Raw genomic sequence first — 22,553 nt, 5'->3', positions numbered from 1 at the left:
CGCTCACGTTGAGGGGAGTTGGGAGGGGCTACTGCGAAGAGGGGGGCATGGGGGGAGGGGGGTAGATGCCCCCCTCTTCTTTGCGTGCGCGCCGCGTCCGCTGCGTAAGTGCGTAAAAGCCGTGCGTAATTGGGGATGTGGTCGGCCGCGCGGAGGAGAAAGTAGAGAGAAGGGACAGCGAGCCGCTGATAAACAGCCGCTTCCTTCCTCCAACATGGAGCTGCTTTATAAGCGCGAGCGCAGCACTTTCTCACGCACACAGGGGCTGCCGACACGCGCCTGAACCCGCACGGGACGCCGACACGCGCCTGAACCCGCACGGGACGCCAGCGAGCCTCAAACATGAAGGATGTTCCGGGACTCTTTGTGTTCCTGGTGACGGTCCTGGTGGGAAGCGGCGGCGGGATCGCGCCGAGCGGCGGGTACTGCATCGGGACTCAGTGCTTCTCGGTGTTCCATCACGGCGGAGACTTCCCGGCCGCGCGGATCCGATGCCGGACCCAGGGCGGACACTTGATGACGGTACGCTCGTCCGTGTCCCACGACGTCCTGAACATCTTGCTGGGGAACTCCACGGGCCGGTTCTGGATCGGTCTACATCGGCCTGGGGGCTGCCCGGACCCCGCCGCCGCCGCCGCGCGGCTGCGGGGCTTCCAGTGGGTCACCAAGGACGGGGAGAGCGACCTCGAGTACTGGGCGCAGGATCCGGACGGCGGATGTGACTCCCACCGCTGCGTCTCGGTGTCCCAGGAGGACGAGTTCAGATGGACCCCGGAGCCCTGCGCGGAGTACCTGGACGGGTTCCTCTGCGAGCACAGCTTCACCGAACCCTGCAGCGGTCTGGCGCCCGCGCAGGGCGAGACCGTCACCTACAAGACCCCCATGGGGTTCGCGGGCGAGGACCTGCTGTCCCTGCCCCCCGGCAGCACCGCGGTCCGGATGCCCGCGGAGACCAAGTACGTGTGCTTCTCGGAGCAGTGGCTGCAGGCGCCGTGGAGCTGCGAGATCCAGGAAGGCGGGTGCGAGCACAAGTGCGCGGTGGACCCCAATCACGTGCCCGCGTGCTATTGCCCGCGCGGCCAAACCGTCAACCCCGCCAACAAGGTCACCTGCGAGGTGGACATCGAGGACCCGTGCCGGCCCCTGGGCTGCGCGCACGCCTGCTACGAGGAGGACGGCGGCTACGCGTGCGTATGCGACCACGGCTTCAAGCTCGCGCAGGACGGCAGGTCGTGCGTGGACTTCAACGACTGCGTGGACGCGCGCCAGTGTCCCGGTGACAACTACGCCTGCGTCAACAACGTCGGCGGCTTCAAGTGCGTCTGCAAGGACGGGTACGCCGGCAGCACGTGCGTCGACGTGAACGAGTGCGTGACCGCGCCGTGCGAGCACGAGTGCGTGAACACGCCGGGGAGCTACAAGTGCACGTGTTACGACGGGTACAAGGAGGACCCGAAGGAGCCGCACCGGTGCCGGCGGCACTGCGGGGAGGAGGCGTGCCCCGCCGAGTGCGACCCCAACAACCGCTACCAGTGTTTCTGCCCGGACGGCTACGTGTCGGACGAGCGCGCGGACGGCACGGTGTGCGTGGACATCGACGAGTGCGCGTTCATGTACTGCGACCAGGGCTGCAGGAACACGTTCGGCAGCTACGTGTGCTCGTGCTATCGCGGGTACACGCTGGAGGGAGAGTACACGTGCGTAAAGAACGATGACGACACGGACTCGGAGGGCTCCGGGGAGACCACGACCCCATCCGGCGGCGCCACGGCGTCGTGGCCCCCGCCCCCTCCGGGGCCCACCGGGCGGCCCTCCTCCGGCGTGTCCACGGGCGTGCTCGTGGGCATCATAGTGTGCACGGCGGTGTTGCTCGTGCTCGTGGTGTTTCTCGTGCATCACGTCCTCAACGGCTGCGGCAAGACGGAGAGCGGGAGCGCGCTCAAGGACGCGGAGGGAGAAGCGCACGGTTTACACCGGGTGGCGAGCGACGCGTAACGGGAACGGACCGGGACTAGAGACCGGGACTAGAGACCGTTAGAGCGCGACGCATGAATGTACAGGTCAACAAGAGACAGGTGATAAGAAACCCACGAGACAACTAGGAGGACTACTTGGACTTGAACTCAGACTACAAGGAGTACTCTGACTTGGAGGCCTCGACTAGGAGGACTAGGACTACTTGGACTAGGAGGACTACTCTGACTTGGAGGACTTAGACTAGGAGGACTACTCTGACTTGGAGGACTGGGACTAGGAGAACTACTTGGACTAGGAGGACTACTCTGACTTGGAGGACTGGGACTAGGAGGACTACTCTGACTTGGAGGACTACTCGGACGAGGAGGACTACTCTGACTTGGAGGACTCGGACGAGGAGGACTACTCTGACTTGGAGGACTCGGACGAGGAGGACTAGGAGGACTATGACTCGGTTTTATCCACCGTCACACAGATGAAATGTAATAAAACGTGTTGTTGAAAGTTTGTGCTGCAACATTTATTAAATTATAAAAAAGTGAACGTGTTGTCGTTTCTTACCTCCAGCCGACGGCTCCCCCTGGTGGAGAGAGGACGGAATTACAGCTCGTCCGTGAGGAACACGCGTGCACGCACACATGATGACAAACCTGCACACACATCGAGCACGAGCAGATCAACTTGTATGGTCACGTGTTAAAGAATAACAAATACAAAGTATGAATATTTATATGAAGTTATTCTTCATTGTGTTTGTGATACTCTTAAATATGATGGTAGCAGAACGTGTAATAGTACCTGTTATACTTTCTGCATTAGTGGCAGTAGTCGTGGTAGTACTAATGGCAGTAATAGTACTAGTAGCACTACTAGTGATACTAATTCTGCTGCTACTAGTAGGCTACTAAAGTATAGTTTTGAGGTACTTGTACTTGCAATATTTTATTGTAGCAGCAGACATAATAATGTCAGTAGTATGTAGTGTCCTTGTAGATTCAGTAGTAGTAGTACGTATACTCAAGTACAGTCCTATGGACCGGTTTCAGGTACTTGTATTTGCAGTAGTTTATTGTAGTAAGAAATAATATTTTCAGTACCGCTGTTACTGCTATTGATAGTATTCTAGTAGCATCAGTTGTAGTAGTATGTTTACTCAAGTACAGTCCTAAGGTCTGGTTGGAGTTACGTGCAGCAGTAGTAGTATTACACCAGTAAGTAGCAGAAGTAGTAGGATCAGCTGTTGCTAGTTCTGCTGCTAGTACTTGTACTAGTAGTAGTATTACACCAGTAATGGTGATTTGCAGTAGCAGAAGTAGTAGTATCACTACTACTGTTTCTAGTTCTGCTGCTACTAGTAAACTAGTATCCTTGTAGTATTGGTTGTAGAAGTAGAAGTACATTTACTGAAGTACAGTCCTACGGTCTGGTTGGAGGTACTTGTACTTGCAGCAGTAGAAGGTGAAGTAGTGGTCGCAGCAGCAGGGGAATGTAACCAAGTACATGTACTGAGATACTGAACTAAAGTACATACCTCATGTACTTGTATTTTGCTTCATTCTCTTCTCTCTGTGCCTCGTTGTACTTGTACTCACTACATCTTAGATATACTAGTAACCTTAAACATAAAAACATATTCAGGTTGATAAAATGTGACGTTTGTAATAAATTGATCAGCTGAGACGATCATTGATTAATCAATTAGTCGATTGATTACAATGTGTTTTTTTTCAGCTTCATGAAAGTAAAGATTTGTTTTATTATTCTAATTATGTACTTCATAATGGTAAGGTTTGGGACGTGTCCCTGGGGATTCTGGGTAATTTCTCACTAGTTTACAAACCAAACCAAATCAATCAAACGATCGATTGATTAATGGCAGAGGTGGTCGTTACTGTTCACAAGTATTTTCAGGTATTTATGTACTTTTACTTGAGTATTTGTTTTTCTGGCAACTTTGTACTTTTCCTCCCTTCATGTTAAAACTACTTTGAGTACATATTTCAGTACTTTTCCACGATTAAAGTAGTAGAATCAGTACTTTGCTTTTACCAGAGTATTTTTGAACTCAAGTATTTGTACTTCTACTTGAGTACAGAACGTTGTACTTCTAACTCCTCTGGTTTATGGAGAAAATAATCAGCAGATGAATCCATAACAAAACATGAGTACTTCCTCCACCAGTGGTATTATTACTACATATTAGTAGTACTAGCAGTACTAGGAGTACTAGTAGCAGCAGATGGAGGAGTTCCGAGGGAAGCTTCCGGTAGTTCGGAGCCGTTAAAATGAGGAAAAGTCGCCTCGAAAGCGGAAGAAGTTCGTTAAAATGTCCAAATGTGTTTCGTCAGAGCGGCGAGGGGCGTTCACGGGGCGTCGGAGCGGAGAGTTTCTGGAGGGGGAGGCGTGTGGTTCAGCTGGGACCCCCGAGAGTCCAGAAGAAAGCACCGTGAAGGGTCTCTGGTCCTCCGGTCCTCCGGTCCTCCGGTCCTCCGGTCCTCCCGGTCCTCCCGGTCCTCCGGTCCTCCCGGTCAGCGACACACAGGTAAGAAAGCTGGAAACTACGAACGTCCTCTTCTTCCTCCCGAGTCTCCTTGTTGACGAAACCAAAGCAGGAAAGAAAATAAAAAATATTATAATTATTAACGACAACGGCGGTGGAGAAGAGGGGGGTGGGGGGGTGGGGGGGGTCCTGAGGGCTTTAAGCGTTCTATTTTTCTATTTGCTGGTAAAGGCATGTTTCTTGTCTTGTTTTTTGTTATTTGCTATTTTCTATTGTTTATATTCCATTTTTGTGTGATATGTGGTTCCTGAGGTGTTCTGCGTATGATCATTGTAGTAGTCACTTCTCATGTTACACTTATCATGAGGGAGTTCTACTGTTTGGATTATATGCATGTTTGGTCTTCTATATATTGTTAACTTTTCCATTTTTCTGTGGTTGGATTGTTCCTTATCTAGCTCAAGGTTATAGGTAATGGAACTTTAAAATATGTTAAACCTTTAAACATGATTAAAATGTATAAAATGTAAATAATGTGATAACCTTGTCCTAGACTTTGAAAATGAGCCATCCTATTACTAGAGGCGCCTCTAATTCATTAGATCTGTATGACGGCCAGTCGGCCTGATGGGTGTTGGTCTATTTAATTATGATGGAGTTTTTGACTGATTTTTGTATGTTTTGGTTTTTGCACAAGATGGGTTCTGATTTATACATTCCCTTTACCATGTGACTCACCATGTGACCCTCAGGGGCAGGTTTAAAAACGGGGCGTCTGATATGTATGAGTTAGTCTGATGAAGAGCTATGAGCTCGAAACGTTACTATTGATGTGCTAATAAATCTGCACATAAGGGAGCTGATGTGTGCGGTCTCCTCTTCTTGCTTTTCCTGGTAAAGGTATGTGGAAATGTTTATCTGGCTTCTTTGTAAAGAATGTTGTAATTAACCTTATTATTATTATTATTATTATTATCTTATTAATATTATCTGGAGAGGTTACTGGACGTTTTAGAAAACTTGCAAAAGATTCACAGTGAACTGAACTTTACATGCAAAACCAGTTTATTAATATATATATATATATATTATTGATAATAAATCATTAAATTCCCATTTACTTCGTTATAAGAAGGAGAAGTAAACCTGAAACAGAAAAATCGAATTAAATATAACAGGATGTAGTTTGACAGGTTGGAGTTGCTGCAGAAATAATGATCATCAATCAATCGTATAATTATTAGTAGTAGCAGTATTAATATTACAAGTATTATAATTAGTTGTAGTGGTTGTAAACGCAGATGTAGTATTGTACTAATGATACTGTTTGCCGTAGCCAAGAAGTAGTAGTAGACTAATGGTAGTAATAGTACTGGTACTAGTATTCTAGTAGTAGTATTACACCAGTAATGGTGGCACTATTTGCAGCAGTAGCAGAAGTAGTAGTATCACTAGTACATTCCAGTTGTTATCTGCAGGCAAACATGGCAACTATTCCCTTTATAAAGAAGCTCACATGGGGCCTGAACCTGGACCTGGACCTGGACCATGGACCTGCCAAAGCAAACAAGCCCCTCCCCCCTCATTTCTGACTTTGTCTCATTAGGAGTCGTTTGAACATGTGGACTCTCGGGGCTCTGCAGCTGGTCCTGATTGGATCACAGCTACAGGTACGTGAAGAACATTCAGCTTCAAACAGAACAGTCAGAAGTTATAGATAACCACTAAATGGACCTGTCAATCACCATTAAGCCCCGCCCCCTGGTGGCCAGCAGAGAGAAGTAGGACCATTTTCTCATAGACTTCTATACAACCAGAGAGGAGTCGCCCCCTGGTGGCCAGCAGAGAGAAGTAGGACCATTTTCTCATAGACTTCTATACAACCAGAGAGGAGTCGCCCCCTGGTGGCCGGCAGAGATAATGCAGCTTTAAGGACCTTCTGGTTGACTTCACTGTCCACTGACCAGAGATTGAATGTTGGATTAAATTTCTCCCTTGACAGAAATAATGCAAACTTTCTCCCTGCAGGTGACCTCATGCTACCCATCATGCACTCTGGACGGCCTTGTGGCCCATTGTGGCTCGCGGCGCCACCGCTGGGTTCCCGTGCTGCCGGCCAACATCACCCACCTGTTCCTGGAGATGAACTCCATCGGCGAGGTCAACAGCAGCTCGCTGCGACGCTACGAGCAGCTGCAGAAGTTGGACCTGTGGAAGCAGAACGTGCAGCTCGTCTTGAGGAACAACGCGTTCCTCTGGCAGAGGAAGCTGACGTCGTTAGTCCTCGGCTCCAACCTCCACCTTCGCATGGAGCCGAGGGCGTTCGCAGGACTGGACAACCTGCAAAATCTCTTCTTGGATTATTGCTACTTGGACGACTCCATACTTGCAGACGACTTCCTGCAGCCGCTCATCTCCCTGGAAACGCTCGACCTCTTTGGTAATCAAATCAGGAGAGCTCGACCCGGACTGTTCTTTTCAAAACTCACAAAGTTCACGGAGCTAAACCTCAAACTGAATCCAATCGAAAGGTTGTGCGAAGACGATCTTGTTGGTTTTCAGGGGAAATACTTCACGCTCCTGAACCTGGAATCCAATCACTTGTACATCGGGTTCGGTGTGGGTTTTGACTGGGAAACCTGCGGGAACCCTTTCAGAGGGATGGCCTTCTACACGCTGGTTTTATCCACCAACGGGTTCAACGTGGACATATCCAGACACTTCTTCAACGCGATATCGGGAACTCCGATCTATCGTCTCATATTGTCTGGAGCAATGGGCAGAGGCTTCTCATATAACAACCTTCCCGATCCAGACGGGAGCACGTTCGAAGGCCTCGCCAACAGTTCGGTCAACACCTTGGATCTGTCCAAAAGCTTCATATTCGCTTTGCAGAAGGGCTTTTTAAGTCCTCTGAAGAACTTAATCATTGTTGACATTTCCATGAACAAAGTCAATCAGATCCAAAAGAACGCCTTCGACGGTCTCCAGGGAAATCTACGGCTGCTCAACCTGTCGTGCAACCTGCTCGGGGAAGTATATGAGCAGACGTTCGCCAGCCTGACGGACCTCCGGGTGCTGGATTTATCGTACAACCACATTGGTGTTTTGGGAGACAAAGCGTTCGCCGACCTCCCGTTTTTACGAGCATTGTATCTGACAGGAAACTCCTTGCGAGTTCTGGGAACTCCTGCGTCACTACCGAACTTGGATTATCTTCTTTTGGGCGACAATAAACTGAAATCTCTCAGAAAAATCAGCGAATTGGGAAAGAACAGCATTCACGTGGACGTTAGCGACAACAGACTACTGGACCTGGAGGACATTTATGATCTTGTGATCCATTTCAGGCGTCTCCAGAACGTCTTCTACGGCGGCAACTTCATCAAGTTCTGCTCACTACATCCAAACGCTACCGCGCCTAATAACAGTTTGCAGGTGTTGGATCTCCATGACAGTTCCCTGAACGTGGTCTGGGCTCAGGGGCAATGCCTCCACCTGTTTGATCCTCTGGAGAATCTGCTTGCTCTAAATTTAAGCTTCAACTCTCTTGCGACTCTTCCACGAGTGGTTTTCAGCCGCCTGGGCTCCATCCTAGAGATCGACCTCTCCTCCAACGCGTTGACTTACCTGGAGCCGGACGTCTTTCCAGTCAGCCTGAAGAGACTCTACCTCTCGGACAACTTTCTAGCCTTCCCGGACCCGAGGACCTTCCGCTCTCTGAGCTTCCTCGACCTGGCTGCCAATCGGTTTCACTGCGATTGCAATCTGGAGGACTTCCTGAAGTGGCTGAACAGGACCAACGTGACCTTCTTGAGTCCGGTTCGGAACTACAGATGTGAGTTTCCAGGCCCTCTCCACGATCTCCCCCTGCTGGATTACTCCACGCTTGTCAAACCGTGCGAGGAAGACGACGAAGCAGCCGTTCAAGGTCTAAAGTTGGCTCTCTTCGTCTTCTCGGCACTGCTCGTTGTCGCCGTTGCCCTCGGCGGGATCGTCTACGCCCGTCTCCGAGGTCACATTTTCGTCATCTACAAGAAGATCGCGGGCAGGGTCCTCGAGGGCCCGAAGCCGACGCCCCCTGTGGACGAGGTGCAGTACGACGCCTTCCTCTGCTTCAGCGACGGCGACTACGGCTGGGTGGAGGCGGCGCTGCTCCAGCAGCTGGACGACCAGTTCTCAGAGGAGAACATGTTCCGCTGTTGTTTTGAGGCCAGAGACTTCCTGCCTGGCGAAGACCACCTCTCCAACATCAGGAACGCCATCTGGGGCAGCAGGAAGACCGTCTGCGTCGTCTCCAAGGAGTTCCTGAAAGGTAAACTTCAGATGGTTTTCATCAGTCACATGACTCTGTTTCGTTTTTTATGTGTAGAAACAGATTCAGATCAGATACAAGTGTTTGAGGATATTCAACCATTTAGCTCCGACTGCCTGGTCTCTCCTGCAACAACCAGTTAGAACCTATGATGTAAAAAGTATTGCATTTGGTGTTTTCGTCCTCCGGTGTGTTAAAAGGCCTGAATCCTAAAGTGAAAATAAAGAGTTTAAAGATGCTAACGGGTTCTTTCCAGACGGGTGGTGCTTGGAGGCGTTCACCTTGGCTCAGGGCCGGATGCTGGAGGAGCTGACCAACGGACTCATCATGTTGGTGGTTGGGAAGGTGGGTATGAGGCGGAGAAACTACCATAACAAGCAGTCATGTGATCCATTGTTACCATGTGATGTGTTGTAGTGACCAGCAGACGCCACCAGAGGTCAGTGTCTCTGCAGTGGAACAGGAAGCTGAGCTCTGACTCTGATCATCGATTTTCTACTGGTGACCTTCATCCTAAATCATCTCCAGGTGGCTCACTACCAGCTGATGAAGTACAACGCAGTCAGAGCGTTCGTCCAGAAGAGGGAGTACCTGATCTGGCCCGAGGACCCTCAGGACCTGGACTGGTTTTACGAGCGGCTCTTCTCACAGATACTCAAAGACACGAAGGTGGGCAAGTTTGCAGAGGAAAAACCTGAACCTGCACAGCCCGATGTCCGAGCTCCGGACCAGGACGGCATCCGGCTGGAGAACATCGGAGGGATCGCCGCGTGAACTCGAGTGCTTATTAGAGGAAAACCCACGTTAACGAGCCGGAGAATCACCGGTTGATCCGGCCTCGATGGCAGGAGGACCAACCCTTTCTCACCTAAAACACCTTTCAGAGGAAGTCAAGACTCCTGAAAAGGAGTCTTCCGAACAAAAGCAGAAGGAGAACCTGTTCGGTCCCGAGTCGGAACGTTATGAAAACATCACGTCATGATTATCCAAATGACTCGTGATGATATAATGAAAATTCACCACGATATCACAAGTTCATGTATTCATATTTATTAAATCGATGTTGTGATTGTTTGCAGCACTCCACGACTGAATGACCTGAACGATATGATGATTTGTTCCTCTGTTATTTGAGTTAATGATGTGAACTAAGCTGGTGTAAAGGGTAGCAGAGCACTACAGGATAAGCGGTAGACGATGGATGAACCGAGTGAAAAGTGATCAATAATCAGATCTTCCAACGTCTCTTCTTGAGTTAGTACAAAAGAAAGAAGTAAAGTCGTTTTTGGGTTGAATATCACTTCGATCCAATGTATGTTTTTAAATCACAGAACCTAAAAAATAAGAAAAAGAAAGTCTGGTGCCTGACGGGGGAAATGTTGAGGAACATCTTGATATTGCCTCTGTTCACCACTAGATGGCGATGCTGTTTTTACTTCTTCATGTGTTTGGTGCTGAGCAGAGAAGCTCCTGCAGAGGGAGGGAGTAGTATTTTCAGCTATCTGTACGTGTACTTGAGTGCATCGTGTAGGTTTTAAAATAGCCGACATCCTTACATGAAAAGGCCTTTTTGTGAAAAATCATCATTTTTGATAAATCATTAAAATGGATTAACTAAATGAAAGACGGGCAAACGTTGTTTGATTATTTCCTGTTCTACTAAACTGTTATTTCTCTAGTTTCTCTTTTGAAACGAATCAGGTCCGTTTTTATCATCACATTTCAAATTGTGATCCTTATTCTGATTGTGATATAGTGACAAGCAAATGTCCCGAGTGGCTGACATGGACTAGAAGAAGAGGAGCCTGAACTTCTCTGTGGAGGAAAAGATCAACTAAAGAAGAATCTGCTCCTTAAATGATGAACGAGGACCAAAGAGAAACCGGTCCACTTCCATAAAAACACTCAAGCAGAACAAATGATAAGGTGACGTTAGAAACAACATCACATAGTAAACCGAGGTTTTATCAGAACCTTAAATTCAGACCTTAAAGGTTAAAACAGTACGAGGAAAATATTCAAATGGAAATGGAAAAAATACATTTTTCATACCTGAAAAGTGAGTCAAGGAAGGAAACCAGACCGGCTTCATCACATCATCACTGAGCCGGAGCGGAACGAGCGTCCTGATTGGTGGGATTTGAGACGCAACAGAAACAAGAAATCATCGGGACCATTGGTAGCGACGCCACGGTAACAACCTGCAGGTAAGCCCCGCCCCCTAAAGCATCCCCTGCTGAGGTTACGACACAATCAAACACAACATAGCAGAATAAATACAGGACTGATTAAAAAAAAGACATTTTAATCACACGTTTATCTGAGAATTTAACTCCACAAATACAAAAAAAGTGACACACAATGAGTTTCCTTTTTACCAGCTTGTAAATGTTGTTGTTATGGCCGATCACATATATTGATAATTACACACAACATACATATCACAATACATACCAAACCTATTTGCTGTCAGTGCAGACGGCTGCTGTGAGTATATTTAACACTGAAGTTCTAATTTCCCATAATGCTTCAGCAACCGTGTGACACATGATCAGGTGAACAGGTTATATTTAGTGGGTTTTATGAAACGAGGCACTTGTTTGATTGCACAGCCACATTTCATGTGTCATTCCTTTTCTTTTCTTGTGGATATTTGCTGTTCTGGATTTCTTAAAATACCAAATGCATCATGAACATGAGCTCGGGGGGGCGGGGTTATTGTGTTTGTCGGAGGCACGCTGGTTTCAGTTTTTGGCACGTTGAACTCTGACGCCGAGCAGCACTCGACTTTCAGCGTTAAAGCAGTTTCTTTGGCGAGGCGGAGGACGCCCGCCGTCCTTCCTCACCGCATCGTATCGGTGATGTCACTTCCTTTCTCTCGGCGAGGGCGTCCAGTCAGAGCTGACGTCGCAGCTGATATGTTCTGGCTACTCTTCGGCTCGTTTTCAAGTCCTCCTCTCGTCTCACAGGATCTGATCCTGGAGCCGGGTCCTGGTCTCAGAGCCGTGCTTGCGGTTCTCTGCAGGCCTGCGGTGTGGAGGCAGTACTTCCTGAGAGGGCTGCTGTGGGCGGGGCCTGGCCTCCAGGTGGCTCCTCCCTGGGAGCGGTGGTGGAAATGGGCCGGCACACGGCGCTCCATGTGTGCGTAGACCGGGTCCAGGTTTGTGGGCAACAGGGAGTCCGTGTTCTGTTTGTTCGGGTGTTTCCTGAGAGGGGGAAGAGCTGAGGATTGGGAGGGCAGGAGGAGTCCTGGGGGGGCGGGGCACAGGAGTGGGGGGTCCACACCGGAGGAGGGGGGTCCCCACATGTGCAGCTGGGGTTCTGAGAGTACTGGCACCTGGACGGCGTGCTGAGGGCGGCGACGAGGCCGTTCTCGGCGCCGGCCCGGTGGAGGTGCGAGTAGGAGGCGTTGTGGTGAAGAGGAGCGCCGCCGTTGTACAGCTGAGCACACACTTCCTGTTCCTCCCGGGGGTCGGCCTTCTGACCGGACGCCAGGGGCTCCAGCTCGTAGTGCTCCACCTCGCCCCCCCGGCCGTCCAGCTGGTACTTCCCGAGTCCGGAGCCTTTCCCCGGGGGTGGCGGGCCGGCGGCCGCCACCTCAGAGAACACCTGACACTTCCTGGGCAGCGGGATCTGCCCGCAGGTGCCCTGAGGGCCGAGGCAGCGACACATGCACTGGAAGAAGAAGGTGGCGAAGGCCCAGCTGATGCACATGATCAGCATCATGAAGGTGCCCAGCTGGGTGTAGGCCAACACCGTGGAGGGCATCATCATCGCCCCTGCAACGAAGGTGGTCAGCGCCGCCATGGCGATGGCGGAGCCCATCCGGCTGAGGGAGAAGATCACCTTGCCCTCGCGGTCGGGCTCGGGGGCGAGCCGGTACGCCACGCCGTAGTGCACGGCGAAGTCCACGGAGAGGCCGACCGCCACGGAGATGGTGACGGACTCCAACACGTTGAGCTCCCAGCCGAGGAGCACCAGCGAGCCCACGGTGACGAAGATGGTCCCGGCGATGGACAGGATGGCGTACAGGCTGATGATGACGTTCCAGGTGGTCAGCAGCATGACGCTGAAGGCCACGGCCACCGACAGCGCCATGGCGACCAGCGTGCCGCCCGACAGGCTGTCCTGCAGGTCGTAGAACTCCAGGTTGCTGATGAACCAGCCGTGGCTGAGGCCGGCGGGGGCGTAGCGCAGCTCCTCGGCAATCCAGGCGTCCACCTGCAACAGAGGAACAGCGTTAGCATGGTTAGCATGGGGACAGGAAACGGATCGGGAACGCCAGATAAACAAGCACCTCGCGGTAGAACTGGAACATCTTCTCGTAGGCCAGCGTGAAGAGGTAGGTGCTCTGGAACTCCAACACGATGGCCCTGATGGTGTCGTTGATGTCGAAGCGGGGTCCGGGGGTCTTGCTGTCTAGATGGTAGTTGGTACTCCGATCCAGCTCCATGATGGCCCTCTTGATGCACAGCTCAAAGACCTCCTGCTTGTAGGGGAAGGTGGACTGGCTGCAGCAGGGGTACACGGAGGCCTCCTCGCAGTCCTGGTTCTCCATCCACTGTTGGAACAAGGTGAACGTTTCAGTGACCAGTTTCTCTATTCAGACCGAACGCAAAGCAAAGGACAGTGGGATCATGACATCATCATGACATCATCAGAGGTGCTTGGTGGATTTCAACAAGCTGGATTCAGAAAGTGCTGAGTCATGCTTTGTTAGGTCTGTCTGCAAGACCACAAGATAACTACTTTTAAAACGCTGGTTTTCTGAATGGAATCTGGTTGATGGGTGCTAGGCTAAGCTAACAACTGTGGGGGACCACAGATGGTCTACGTGTATCTACTAGGTCCAGGTGGAGGACTGACCTGCTTGAAGGTCTCGATGAAGCAGCTGGTGAAGTCCTGCTCCTCCGACTGAAACACGAAGCTCTGGTTCCTCAGCTTCTGGCAGAAGTTGAGGATCCAGAGCTGCGAGGCGGGACTGGCGACGTTGAAGCTGCTGTCCAGCGTCAGCTTGCCCTTGTTCTTGGGGTTCAGGGGGTCGCCGCTGTCCACGGGCGTCACGCCCCAGATGATGGTGATGGGCATGTGGAGGTCCTCGCCGTGGTGGACCCTCTCGAACATGAACAGCTTCTTGAACTCGGCGTCGTAGCGCTCGAACGGGTGCGAGGACCGGAACACCTGGAACTCCGCCAGCTCTAGAGACGGGAGCTTCATCTTGGGGTTGACGCAGACCACGTAGGCCCCGCCCACCGTGATGGCGAGGAACCAGAAGAGCCAGAGGTAGCGCAGTTTGATGACGACGCAGGGCAGCACCTTCTCGAAGAAGATCCGCGACGCCTCCGAGACCGTGAACAGGCACTTGTTGGCCTTCTGGCACAGACCGGCCCAGAACACCCGGGTGCACACGCCACTCTGCGGCGGCGGCGCCGGTGGCTTGGAGCACGGGAACATGCTGGGCAGGTAGCGTTCGTGGAGCACCACCACTGCCGGGAGCCACGTCACCATGAGGATGTAGTTGACTAGGATGGCGGTGCCGGCGTAGACGCCGAAGCAGCGTATGGCGGTGATGTTGCTGACGTAGTTGGCGTAGAAGGCGGCGGCGGTGGTGAAGCTGGTGACGAACATGGACAGGGCGGCGTGCTGCAGCGTCACGCCCACCGTCTCCGCCAGCTCGGCGTGCGGCTTGTCAAACTTGGTGTAGTTCCACACGTCGCAGAGCACGAAGGCGTCGTCGGCGCCGATGCCCACCAGGATGATGAGCGCCGTGAGGTTCATGAAGGGGAAGAACTCGAAGTTGAAGACCATGCGGTACAGGAAGTAGGACACGATCAGCGAGCTGATGATGGCGATGATGGTCATGAGGGTGATGAAGACGGAGCGCGTGTACACGCACATGACCAGCAGCACGATCACGATGGCGATGGCCGGGTACACCGTGTCCGTGAGCAGGTAGTCCTGAAAGAGGTCGTGTTTGATGCCGAACTCGATCCCCGTCACCGTGGTGACGCCGTCCGAGGCGTTCCAGTTCTCAAAGTTGTCCAGGTAGATGTTCATCATGGACTCGCCCTTCTCTGTGGGCGAGAACAGCATGCTGTGCTTGAGCACGGGGGGCGGGCTCTCCAGACTCTTGGGGCTCAGGAAGTCCTTGTCCACCAGGAAGTGGAGGATCTGGTAGACGGCGTTGTACTTGGTGCACTTCCGCGGCACGCTGGCGCACTTGAGCTGGTCTTTGCGGCGCAGCGCCATGTCCCAGCAGTCGGGCGCCAGCGTGCCGTTGTGGTAGTACTTGGCACACGAGCGCAGCATCTTCAGCGTGTGCGAGACGTCGCGCTCCGTGATCTTCTGGCAGGACGAGCGGTTGGTGAGCACCGCCACGTAGTTGCCGAGCGTCCAGCTGGGGCAGCAGGAGGCGTCGTTGGTGCGCTGGCAGAGGCTCCAGTAGTCCCGGTGGGAACGCACCTGCACAGGTAACACAACAGGAAGGTAGGTCAATGTATCATACACAAGGAAATAATCAATCATTAATGCTGAGACATCCATGACCAAGTCTATTTCAAATGTGTATATGTACTTTTAATGAATAATAAATCATGTAAATTAATTATTTGAATTAAAAATATTTAAATTAATCATGTTAGTCTATTTATGTGTAACAAATCAATGAATAAACAACGTGAATGTATTGTTTATTCATTAAAAGCTGAATAAATCCTGTTCGACCCACCACGGCTCCGTGTGGAGGGCCGGGCCGGTCTACTCACCCTGGTGTTGTCCAGGTTGCACATGGACTTGATGGCCTGGAGGCTCCACAGGTTCTTCCCCTCGGCCGACGTGAACACCAGGCGAGAGTAGCTGTCACCTGAAAGTCAGGACACACGAGGCCAAGTCTGATTCACAGAAATACGTTCAGTCGCCGTTTCTCCACTCTAGTCAATAAATATTCTGTTCTACTCAATAAGATAATATTCACCAACAACCACTAATATTTAACATCAGGATTCAGAATTCATCTCAAAGTAAACAACAGTGCTTGTTCATCACATTAATTCCCCCTACAGAGGTCTGGACTCAGTCCTCCAGTCCTGGTCTGACGTGGACCGTCTTACCTGGAACGTCACAGAAGAACTCTTTGCTGAAGTCCCACTCCGCCTGACGCTTGTCTCGATCAAAGTGGTCCTCGGGCCACCGGGGCTCCTGGTGGCTGCAGAACAGTAACGGAATAAAGATATAAAGATCAGCGTGTTCAAACAACGTGAAGATTCACTTCATACTGGTTTTATTCCACTCATCATAACTCAACACCTTCCTTTAAATCTCTTCTTCAGACTCACGTCTATCTAATGGGTATTTGATTGGATATATACACATATAAGTGTATATATACACATATAAGTGTATATATACATGTATATGTGTATATATACTGGTATTGTGGTTGGAGGCGTGGAGATGGAGATCAGCTCCACCTGAGGAGGAACAAAGGACGAGTGTTTGCCTGCTGGACTGCAGACTCAGCTGATTCACAATGAGACAAGCAGGAACTGCTGTATGAATGACGCACTGCAGGACTGGGAGAGTCTCCTTATGATAATAATAATGATGATGATAATAATGATGATGAGCGGGGAGACGTGCAGACAAGTCTCTGTGTGTGTGTGTGTGTGTGTGTGTGTGTGTGAGGCTGCAGACGGGTTCTCCGACTGAATGAGGATTGTGGTTCAGACATCTTTCAGTGAGACAGGCGGGGGGGAGACAGACAGGCAGACAGACGGGAGGGGGTGAGGAAGACAAGCTTGTTGACAGCAGCAGAGGCCTCTCACACCCGGACACACTCACATCATGACAGACAGGAGGACAGACAGACGGATGCACACATCCTGGAGGTTTTGCAACCAGTAGAAGGAAGTGACCATATTTGGACTGTGGAGGAGCGACGGGTGGAGCAGAGCGGCACCCGTACTGGATCTGGATCCGTGTGGATTCTGCTAACAAAGTTAGCTTCATGATTCAAGGTCAAGTGTAAAAGTAATCTGAGGAGCTAACATTAATAACTGACATTACTTTTCTTCTGCCATATTAATTACGATATTAAAATCGATCAGATTTGCCTGCTTTACTGTGACCTCTGCCTGCTTTACTGTGACCTCTGCCTGCTTTACTGTGACCTCTGCCTGCTTTACTGTGACCTCTGCCCTCTTCCAGTCTCCACTGTGAATACAAAGACAGTTATCTTGTTGGCGTGTGTTGAAGAGGGGGCTTCTGGGTAAAAGTGTGTGGCGGTACCTCTTGGCCTGCTCGTCGGCGTATTTGAACGGGTAGTTGGCCAGCGTAGCTTTGTAGCCCGTGTTCTTCACCATGTTGTTCCATGTGACCAGCCGCTGGCCAATGGCTGTCCCCCGCGGCTCGAAGCCCTTTTTAGGAAGAAAGCAACGATCAGAGAAACACGTTCTGATGATGGAAGACCTTCAGGACCGGAGGTCTGGTCTGGTCTGTACTCACCAGCAGTGGGTCAGAGAAATCCGGCAGGTCGGGCACCAGGACCCCCACTAAGGCACAGATCACGATGAGCACCGTGCACACCCCCAGCACCACCACCGGCCAATCAGCGATCAGCTCGGCGTAGCTGCAAACAGGAAGCAGACTTAGCTGAGATGACGCACACTATTTTAGATTGACTTCATTGTTTTCTGAAAACGTTTCAGTCCACAACAAAAAGTTAAAAAACATGTTATTTTGATCAACTTTTATTCCAATTTCTTCCTCTTTAATTTAGTCTTGTTGACGTCTTCAGATTATATTCAACATTGATCGTGAAAGTTGTTCGACCTTAAATTAGCCCCTGATCCTCCCTGAAAGCCTCCATGAACCAGTCTCTGCTGGATCAGGTCTGAGACAGCAGTGAGGGGGGGGGAGCCGAGGCCAGGTACTTCATGACTCCCATCCATAACACTCATGACTCACGGCTGAGGAATGAAGGCCACGGACGGACACAAGACTAAAGCGGGAGGAGAGTCCAGAACATCAACAGACGGGTTCTGGCAGGTCTCACCTTTTGGGGAACCGGAACGGCCTCGGAGGGCTGAAACACAGAAACAACACATGTTCAAGTCAAAAGTAAAATCAGAGAGCAACAGTGGACATCTTTTCTTCATCACCCCCCCAGCAGCGGTACCCCTCCGGGTCACCAGACCCCCCCAGACATTAGACCTGACATGGCTGTCAAAACCACTTCCCGGTCTACGTGTCAGAATACGCTTTGCTGCCTTGTTTTTATAAAATCCCTTTCAGATGTGACAGCCTAATTCTCATATAAACTGGACCAGGACCAGGACCAGGACCAGGCCAGCCATCGTTACCGTCACACCGCGGCTGCAGCTCATTGGTTAATTCGTGTTTGTGAACCTCGACCTTTACAAGCCGACCAGCTGGAAACACGGAGATGAAGCGGTGGCTTCCTCCACCTTCTCCAAGGTCACATTCAAGCACTTTCCAAGCATTTCCAGGTGCATCTACATGCTTTTCCAGCACCTTCCAGCTGTGGTAAACTCCATCTTTGTATCAATCCAATGGTCAGTATTCAGTCTACTTATTATGTCACTTGTTCATCACATTAAATGAGATGTTATTGTCCTCTAAACAACCAACATGATGTTTGGAGACAGCTTTTTACAGAAGGACCACAAATGAAAGGAAAACTAATTCCACTAACAGATCCACAGAAATATAATCACCAACTATTTTCTTGAAGGGCATGTCTCAGCGTAATGCAGGTTCACATCCCCCAAAGGGCCCAGAGGAACAGGAAGTGAGCTCTGGGATCAGGTCATTAGTGCCGTCTTTGATGAAGCCAACCTGGCCAGAGGGTCCAGACTGTTGTCATGGAGGTTCTTGCCCGTTTAGGAATGTTCCTCGGCGGGGAGGAAGGCTGTAAATCCCTCTGAAAGTGACGCTCCACAGAAACATCACTGTTCTGGAGATAAATACATAACTTATAGATTATAATCCGTTTCGTATTCCAGGAGTTATAATATCACTGATCTCTTCCATGAGGCGGACTCACACGTCTGACCTTTGACCTGGTTCAAACCATCAGTGCCTAATGAAAACCACATTTCCCAGCAGCCTTTGAACTAGTAGCCGAGGGATCCTGTACCGCTAATGTTATTCTCCTGAGTCCATGCACGGCCTTGAACCTCCGGACACAGATAGACCAGAGGAAGAGGAAGTTCTTGGACAGGACTCAGAACCTCTCAGGCGGATCCGTCTGCTTTGAGTTTTGGTCTGCAGCGCTCTGATCTGAATCCACTTCAGCCAATTGGGAGGATGCGGAGCGTGACCGAGCCGGACGTGTGGCCACTGGATTAAAAAAAAACACCAAACATGAATCCATCGAGTCCAAAACAATCACTTATCCCGTTCTCGTAAAAACCACACGACCTTCTTTTAGAGATGTGAGGAGAACAGCTTCTCTAGAAGCTTCAGTCTCCTTTACATCATATCACTCCGTCTTTAGGCCATAAAACGCAGACGGAGCCAGTAAAGGAGTCGGGGGGAACGGGGGACAAAGGTCACTGTTCATTTAGCAGTAGCATTAGGATCAGCAAGATGGTGGGAAATATTCGGTTAACAGGACCCCCCCCCCAGTGTTATTCTATTTACCAGAGGGAGAGTGTTTCAGGATCACCGGGCTAATTAATAAGGTAAACACAGGCCGCCGGCCGCTCACTCAGCACCGCGCTGACAGACGGGGGAAACAGATGTGGACCGAGTGTGTGTTTATGTGTGTTTATAGGCCCTACACACCACACAACGTTGGCCTTTTCTAAGTGAAGGTTTTGGTGGTCTGAGATTTCACAGCGAGGTGAACCGCCACGGCTGACTGAGTGTCGTCCAAACGTTCCTAAAGACGTTTCTAGAGACGTTCCTAGAGACGTTTCTAAACACGGTTCTAGAGACGTTCCTAAAGACGTTCCTAAAGACTTTTCTAGAGACGTTCCTGGAGACTTTTCTAGAGACGTTCCTAGAGACGTTTCTAGAGACGTTCCTAAAGACGTTTCTAGAGACGTTCCTGGAGACTTTCTAGAGACGTTTCTAGAGACTTTTATAGAGACGTTCCTAGAGACTTTTCTAGAGACGTTCCTAGAGACTTTTATAGAGACTTTTCTAGAGACGTTCCTAGAGACTTTTCCTGAGACTTTTCTAGAGACGTGTTGGTAACCTTTGTAAAAACAAATATGGGTTGATACAGATTATTGCTAATCTAGGAGACCGATAACCGATATTTATAATCAATGTTGGTCTGCAGTAAAAAAGTGTTAAAAGGCATCCAAATTAAGAATAACACAAAACTAACAAAAAATACATAAATATCTTCAAATATGAGAAATTCTGCCAAACGTTTTGAGTATTCTAAAGGTTTTCGGGTGACGTGATGAAAATGACTCACACCAGTAAACATAACATACTGAGCTGGATATTTTTGTGTGATGTGTCTATAAGTGTGTGTGTTATTGTGCAGGTGTGTGTGTGTGCCAGCAGGGTTCAGAGGCCAGGAGGGGGGGAGGGGTAACTGTCAACAGGCGGGCGGGTAAATACTCGGTGAACGAGGCCTTCAAGTCGGAGAGCAATTAGTGTCAAACCGCCGGCTGCCGGCCGCCTCGCCCTGATTAGTGCCTCGCTGGAACGCTGCACACAATTAGAGGCTCGACCCAGCCATGAAATACGTCCAGACTACCATTCAGATGACATCACGAGATCAGTTGGGCAGAAAACCTCCACACTGGGCCTGATAAGTCGGGTCACGGGTGTATTTTTACACACAGACTCTAATGGCTGAAGCTGGGAGAGTCCCAGTTCTTAATAAGAAGATCCAACTACATTCATGGTCAGTTTGTGGAGTTCTGTTCTGGGCTGATAATAGATGCTAAATGGGGCGATGAGAGGGTTTCTAACAACAAGGCCTGAAGATGAAGGGTGAAGGATGAAGAGGACATTCGTGGAGCAGCGTTTCTGTGATACAACTAGAGATGCACCGATCCAACGTTTTCAGTCCCGATGCCGACGCTGGGCTTCGTGTGTCGGTCGATACCCAATACTGATCCGATGCCATTGTTGAATTCATAATAAACTGTATATCTGCCTACGACTAAAGGCACCAGACTTTCCTAACTAAGACAAAATAACACGTCTCCATCTCAATGTATCGGAAGTGCAGACTTCAAACTATATACCCTTCTTTAAATTGTGTAACCAGAATTATAATAAATCATTAACGCCATGCTTTTCCTGGAGTTTGCCGCCACGTCTGGTGCAGAAAGAAACGGTACAAACAGACTTTTTGAAGAGGACCAGCGGACAGACGAGGTGCTAGGGTACGTGTTGTGGATCCAGATCTTCCAACAGACAGCTCTCAGAGGAAACGCCACGTTAAGGTGAGATGTTCGGAGGTCCGTCAGCTTCACAGGCAGAAACAGAGTCAGGCTGCCAGCAGGCCTCCAATAAACACAGGAGCTGTTTAAAGAGCGGGTTTAAACGGAGGTCAGCCGGGGACGCTCGCCTCATTATCACCACAGACGCACAGGAAGTTCCTCACATCCCTGCATGGGAACTGGACATTTAAACGACAGACACAGCTCATCTTTTAAAAACAAGGATGATATTAGATGCTTTTTGCACCGAGGGGATTTTAGGGAGACCAGGTCCTGGTCTTGGCCCCGAGCCCTAATGATGACAGCCGAGTCAAAACCTGTCCTCCCTACTGCCTCTGTGTGTGTGTGTGAGAGAGTGAGAGAGATAGGAAGGGAGAGTGTTTGGGGTGGAGGTCTGGAAAATTCCAAGTAGAGGTGAGAAGAAATAGAAGCACAGAAAAAAAGAGCAGTTCATAAGAAAGTTACTGTTGCCTGTTTCTGTTGATTTCACACAAACATGAATGTGAAGGAAACATGTTTATATTACCAGATCTGAGAAGTGAAGCCAACCCTGAAGTGCCTCAAAGCTGCATTCTCTCTGCTGGCCACCAGGGGGCGACTCCTCTCTGGTTGTATGGAAGTCTATGAGAAAATGGTCCTACTTCTCTCTGCTGGCCACCAGGGGGCGACTCGTCTCTGGTTGTATAGAAGTCTATGAGAAAATGGTCCTACTTCTCTCTGCTGGCCACCAGGGGGCGACTCCTCTCTGGTTGTATAGAAGTCTATGAGAAAATGGTCCTACTTCTCTCTTGATGTATTATCTCAGTAAACATTGTAAACATGAGTTTATGGTCTCAATCTCTAGTTTCAAGTCTTCTTCAATCCAGCATGATGTTCATTTAGTACATGATGGTCCATTTAGAGTCCACCAGACCAGAAAGCAGGGGATGCTTTAGGGGGCGGGGCTTAATGCTGATTGACATGTCGCTACCATGCTACCAATGGGAGGTTGCTAGTCGGGGTGCTGCTCTGATTGACCCGTCACTCCTCCACAATTCAAATATGGTCACTTTCCTTCACTGGTTGCAAAACATCCAAGATGGTGAAAAGAAAATCCCCCCCGGTTTAAAGTATAGTTCCTGAGCCCGTAAAGATAACCATCTCACATCAAAGGCCTAAAGCTGTCCCATAAAGCAGGATGAAAGCTCGACTTTGTCATAACTTCTCATCAGCTTCCAGCTGCATGAAGGAGGCTCGCTGCTGCCGGCCGCTCAGGTCCGACTACTTCATGTGGGTCAGTGAAGCTGCATTGGCTCTATTGATTAGTCCCTACAGGTGGACATCATCAACA

At 50.1% G+C, this 22,553-nt stretch overlaps 3 protein-coding genes across 4 annotated transcripts in view; 2 read left to right on the top strand and 1 right to left on the bottom strand.

Annotated features, from left to right (window-relative positions):
- The first annotated feature begins 167 nt into the window (after nt 1-167).
- On the top strand, nt 168-2,506 carry thbd (thrombomodulin). Its single transcript, XM_084031201.1, has one exon. It carries the CDS (start codon nt 343-345, stop codon nt 1,993-1,995), a length of 1,653 nt encoding a protein of 550 aa, XP_083887327.1. The 5' UTR covers nt 168-342; the 3' UTR covers nt 1,996-2,506.
- Nucleotides 2,507-4,266: 1,760 nt separating this feature from the next.
- Nucleotides 4,267-10,351, top strand: LOC311026579 (toll-like receptor 5). 2 transcript variants are annotated; one of them, XM_084030223.1, is made up of 5 exons: nt 4,267-4,519; nt 6,084-6,147; nt 6,506-8,792; nt 9,049-9,137; nt 9,321-10,351. In XM_084030223.1, exons 2-5 carry the CDS (start codon nt 6,097-6,099, stop codon nt 9,564-9,566), a joined length of 2,673 nt encoding a protein of 890 aa, XP_083886349.1. In that variant the 5' UTR covers nt 4,267-4,519; nt 6,084-6,096; the 3' UTR covers nt 9,567-10,351. The 2 variants fall into 2 exon arrangements, with proteins under 2 accessions (XP_083886349.1, XP_083886350.1); XM_084030224.1 differs by lacking the exon at nt 4,267-4,519 and having other exon boundaries at nt 5,695-6,147.
- A 1,088-nt stretch (nt 10,352-11,439) lies between these two features.
- The window catches only part of disp1 (dispatched homolog 1), a 55,149-nt gene continuing 44,035 nt past the window's right edge, over nt 11,440-22,553 (bottom strand). The window contains 9 exon segments of the mRNA XM_084031298.1: nt 11,440-11,993; nt 11,996-13,013; nt 13,090-13,353; nt 13,659-15,254; nt 15,557-15,654; nt 15,902-15,996; nt 17,079-17,206; nt 17,295-17,418; nt 17,845-17,874. Coding sequence (XP_083887424.1) covers nt 11,635-11,993; nt 11,996-13,013; nt 13,090-13,353; nt 13,659-15,254; nt 15,557-15,654; nt 15,902-15,996; nt 17,079-17,206; nt 17,295-17,418; nt 17,845-17,874 — 3,712 coding nt within the window. The 3' untranslated portion in view covers nt 11,440-11,634.

Source organism: Eutrigla gurnardus (genome assembly GCF_963514095.1).
Source record: "Eutrigla gurnardus genome assembly, chromosome: 16".
NCBI classification, from domain to species: domain Eukaryota; kingdom Metazoa; phylum Chordata; class Actinopteri; order Perciformes; family Triglidae; genus Eutrigla; species Eutrigla gurnardus.
This window is presented reverse-complemented; position numbering and strand designations above follow the sequence as displayed.

Bases quoted from the DNA above. Each gene is read 5' to 3' on its own strand.
- thbd (XM_084031201.1), top strand. From the start codon at position 343: ATGAAGGATGTTCCGGGACTCTTTGTGTTCCTGGTGACGGTCCTGGTG.
- LOC311026579 (XM_084030223.1), top strand. From the start codon at position 6,097: ATGTGGACTCTCGGGGCTCTGCAGCTGGTCCTGATTGGATCACAGCTA. The intron at 6,148-6,505 runs GTACGTGAAGAA...TTCTCCCTGCAG, and splicing joins TGATTGGATCACAGCTACAG to GTGACCTCATGCTACCCATC. The intron at 9,138-9,320 runs GTGGGTATGAGG...AATCATCTCCAG, and splicing joins TCATGTTGGTGGTTGGGAAG to GTGGCTCACTACCAGCTGAT.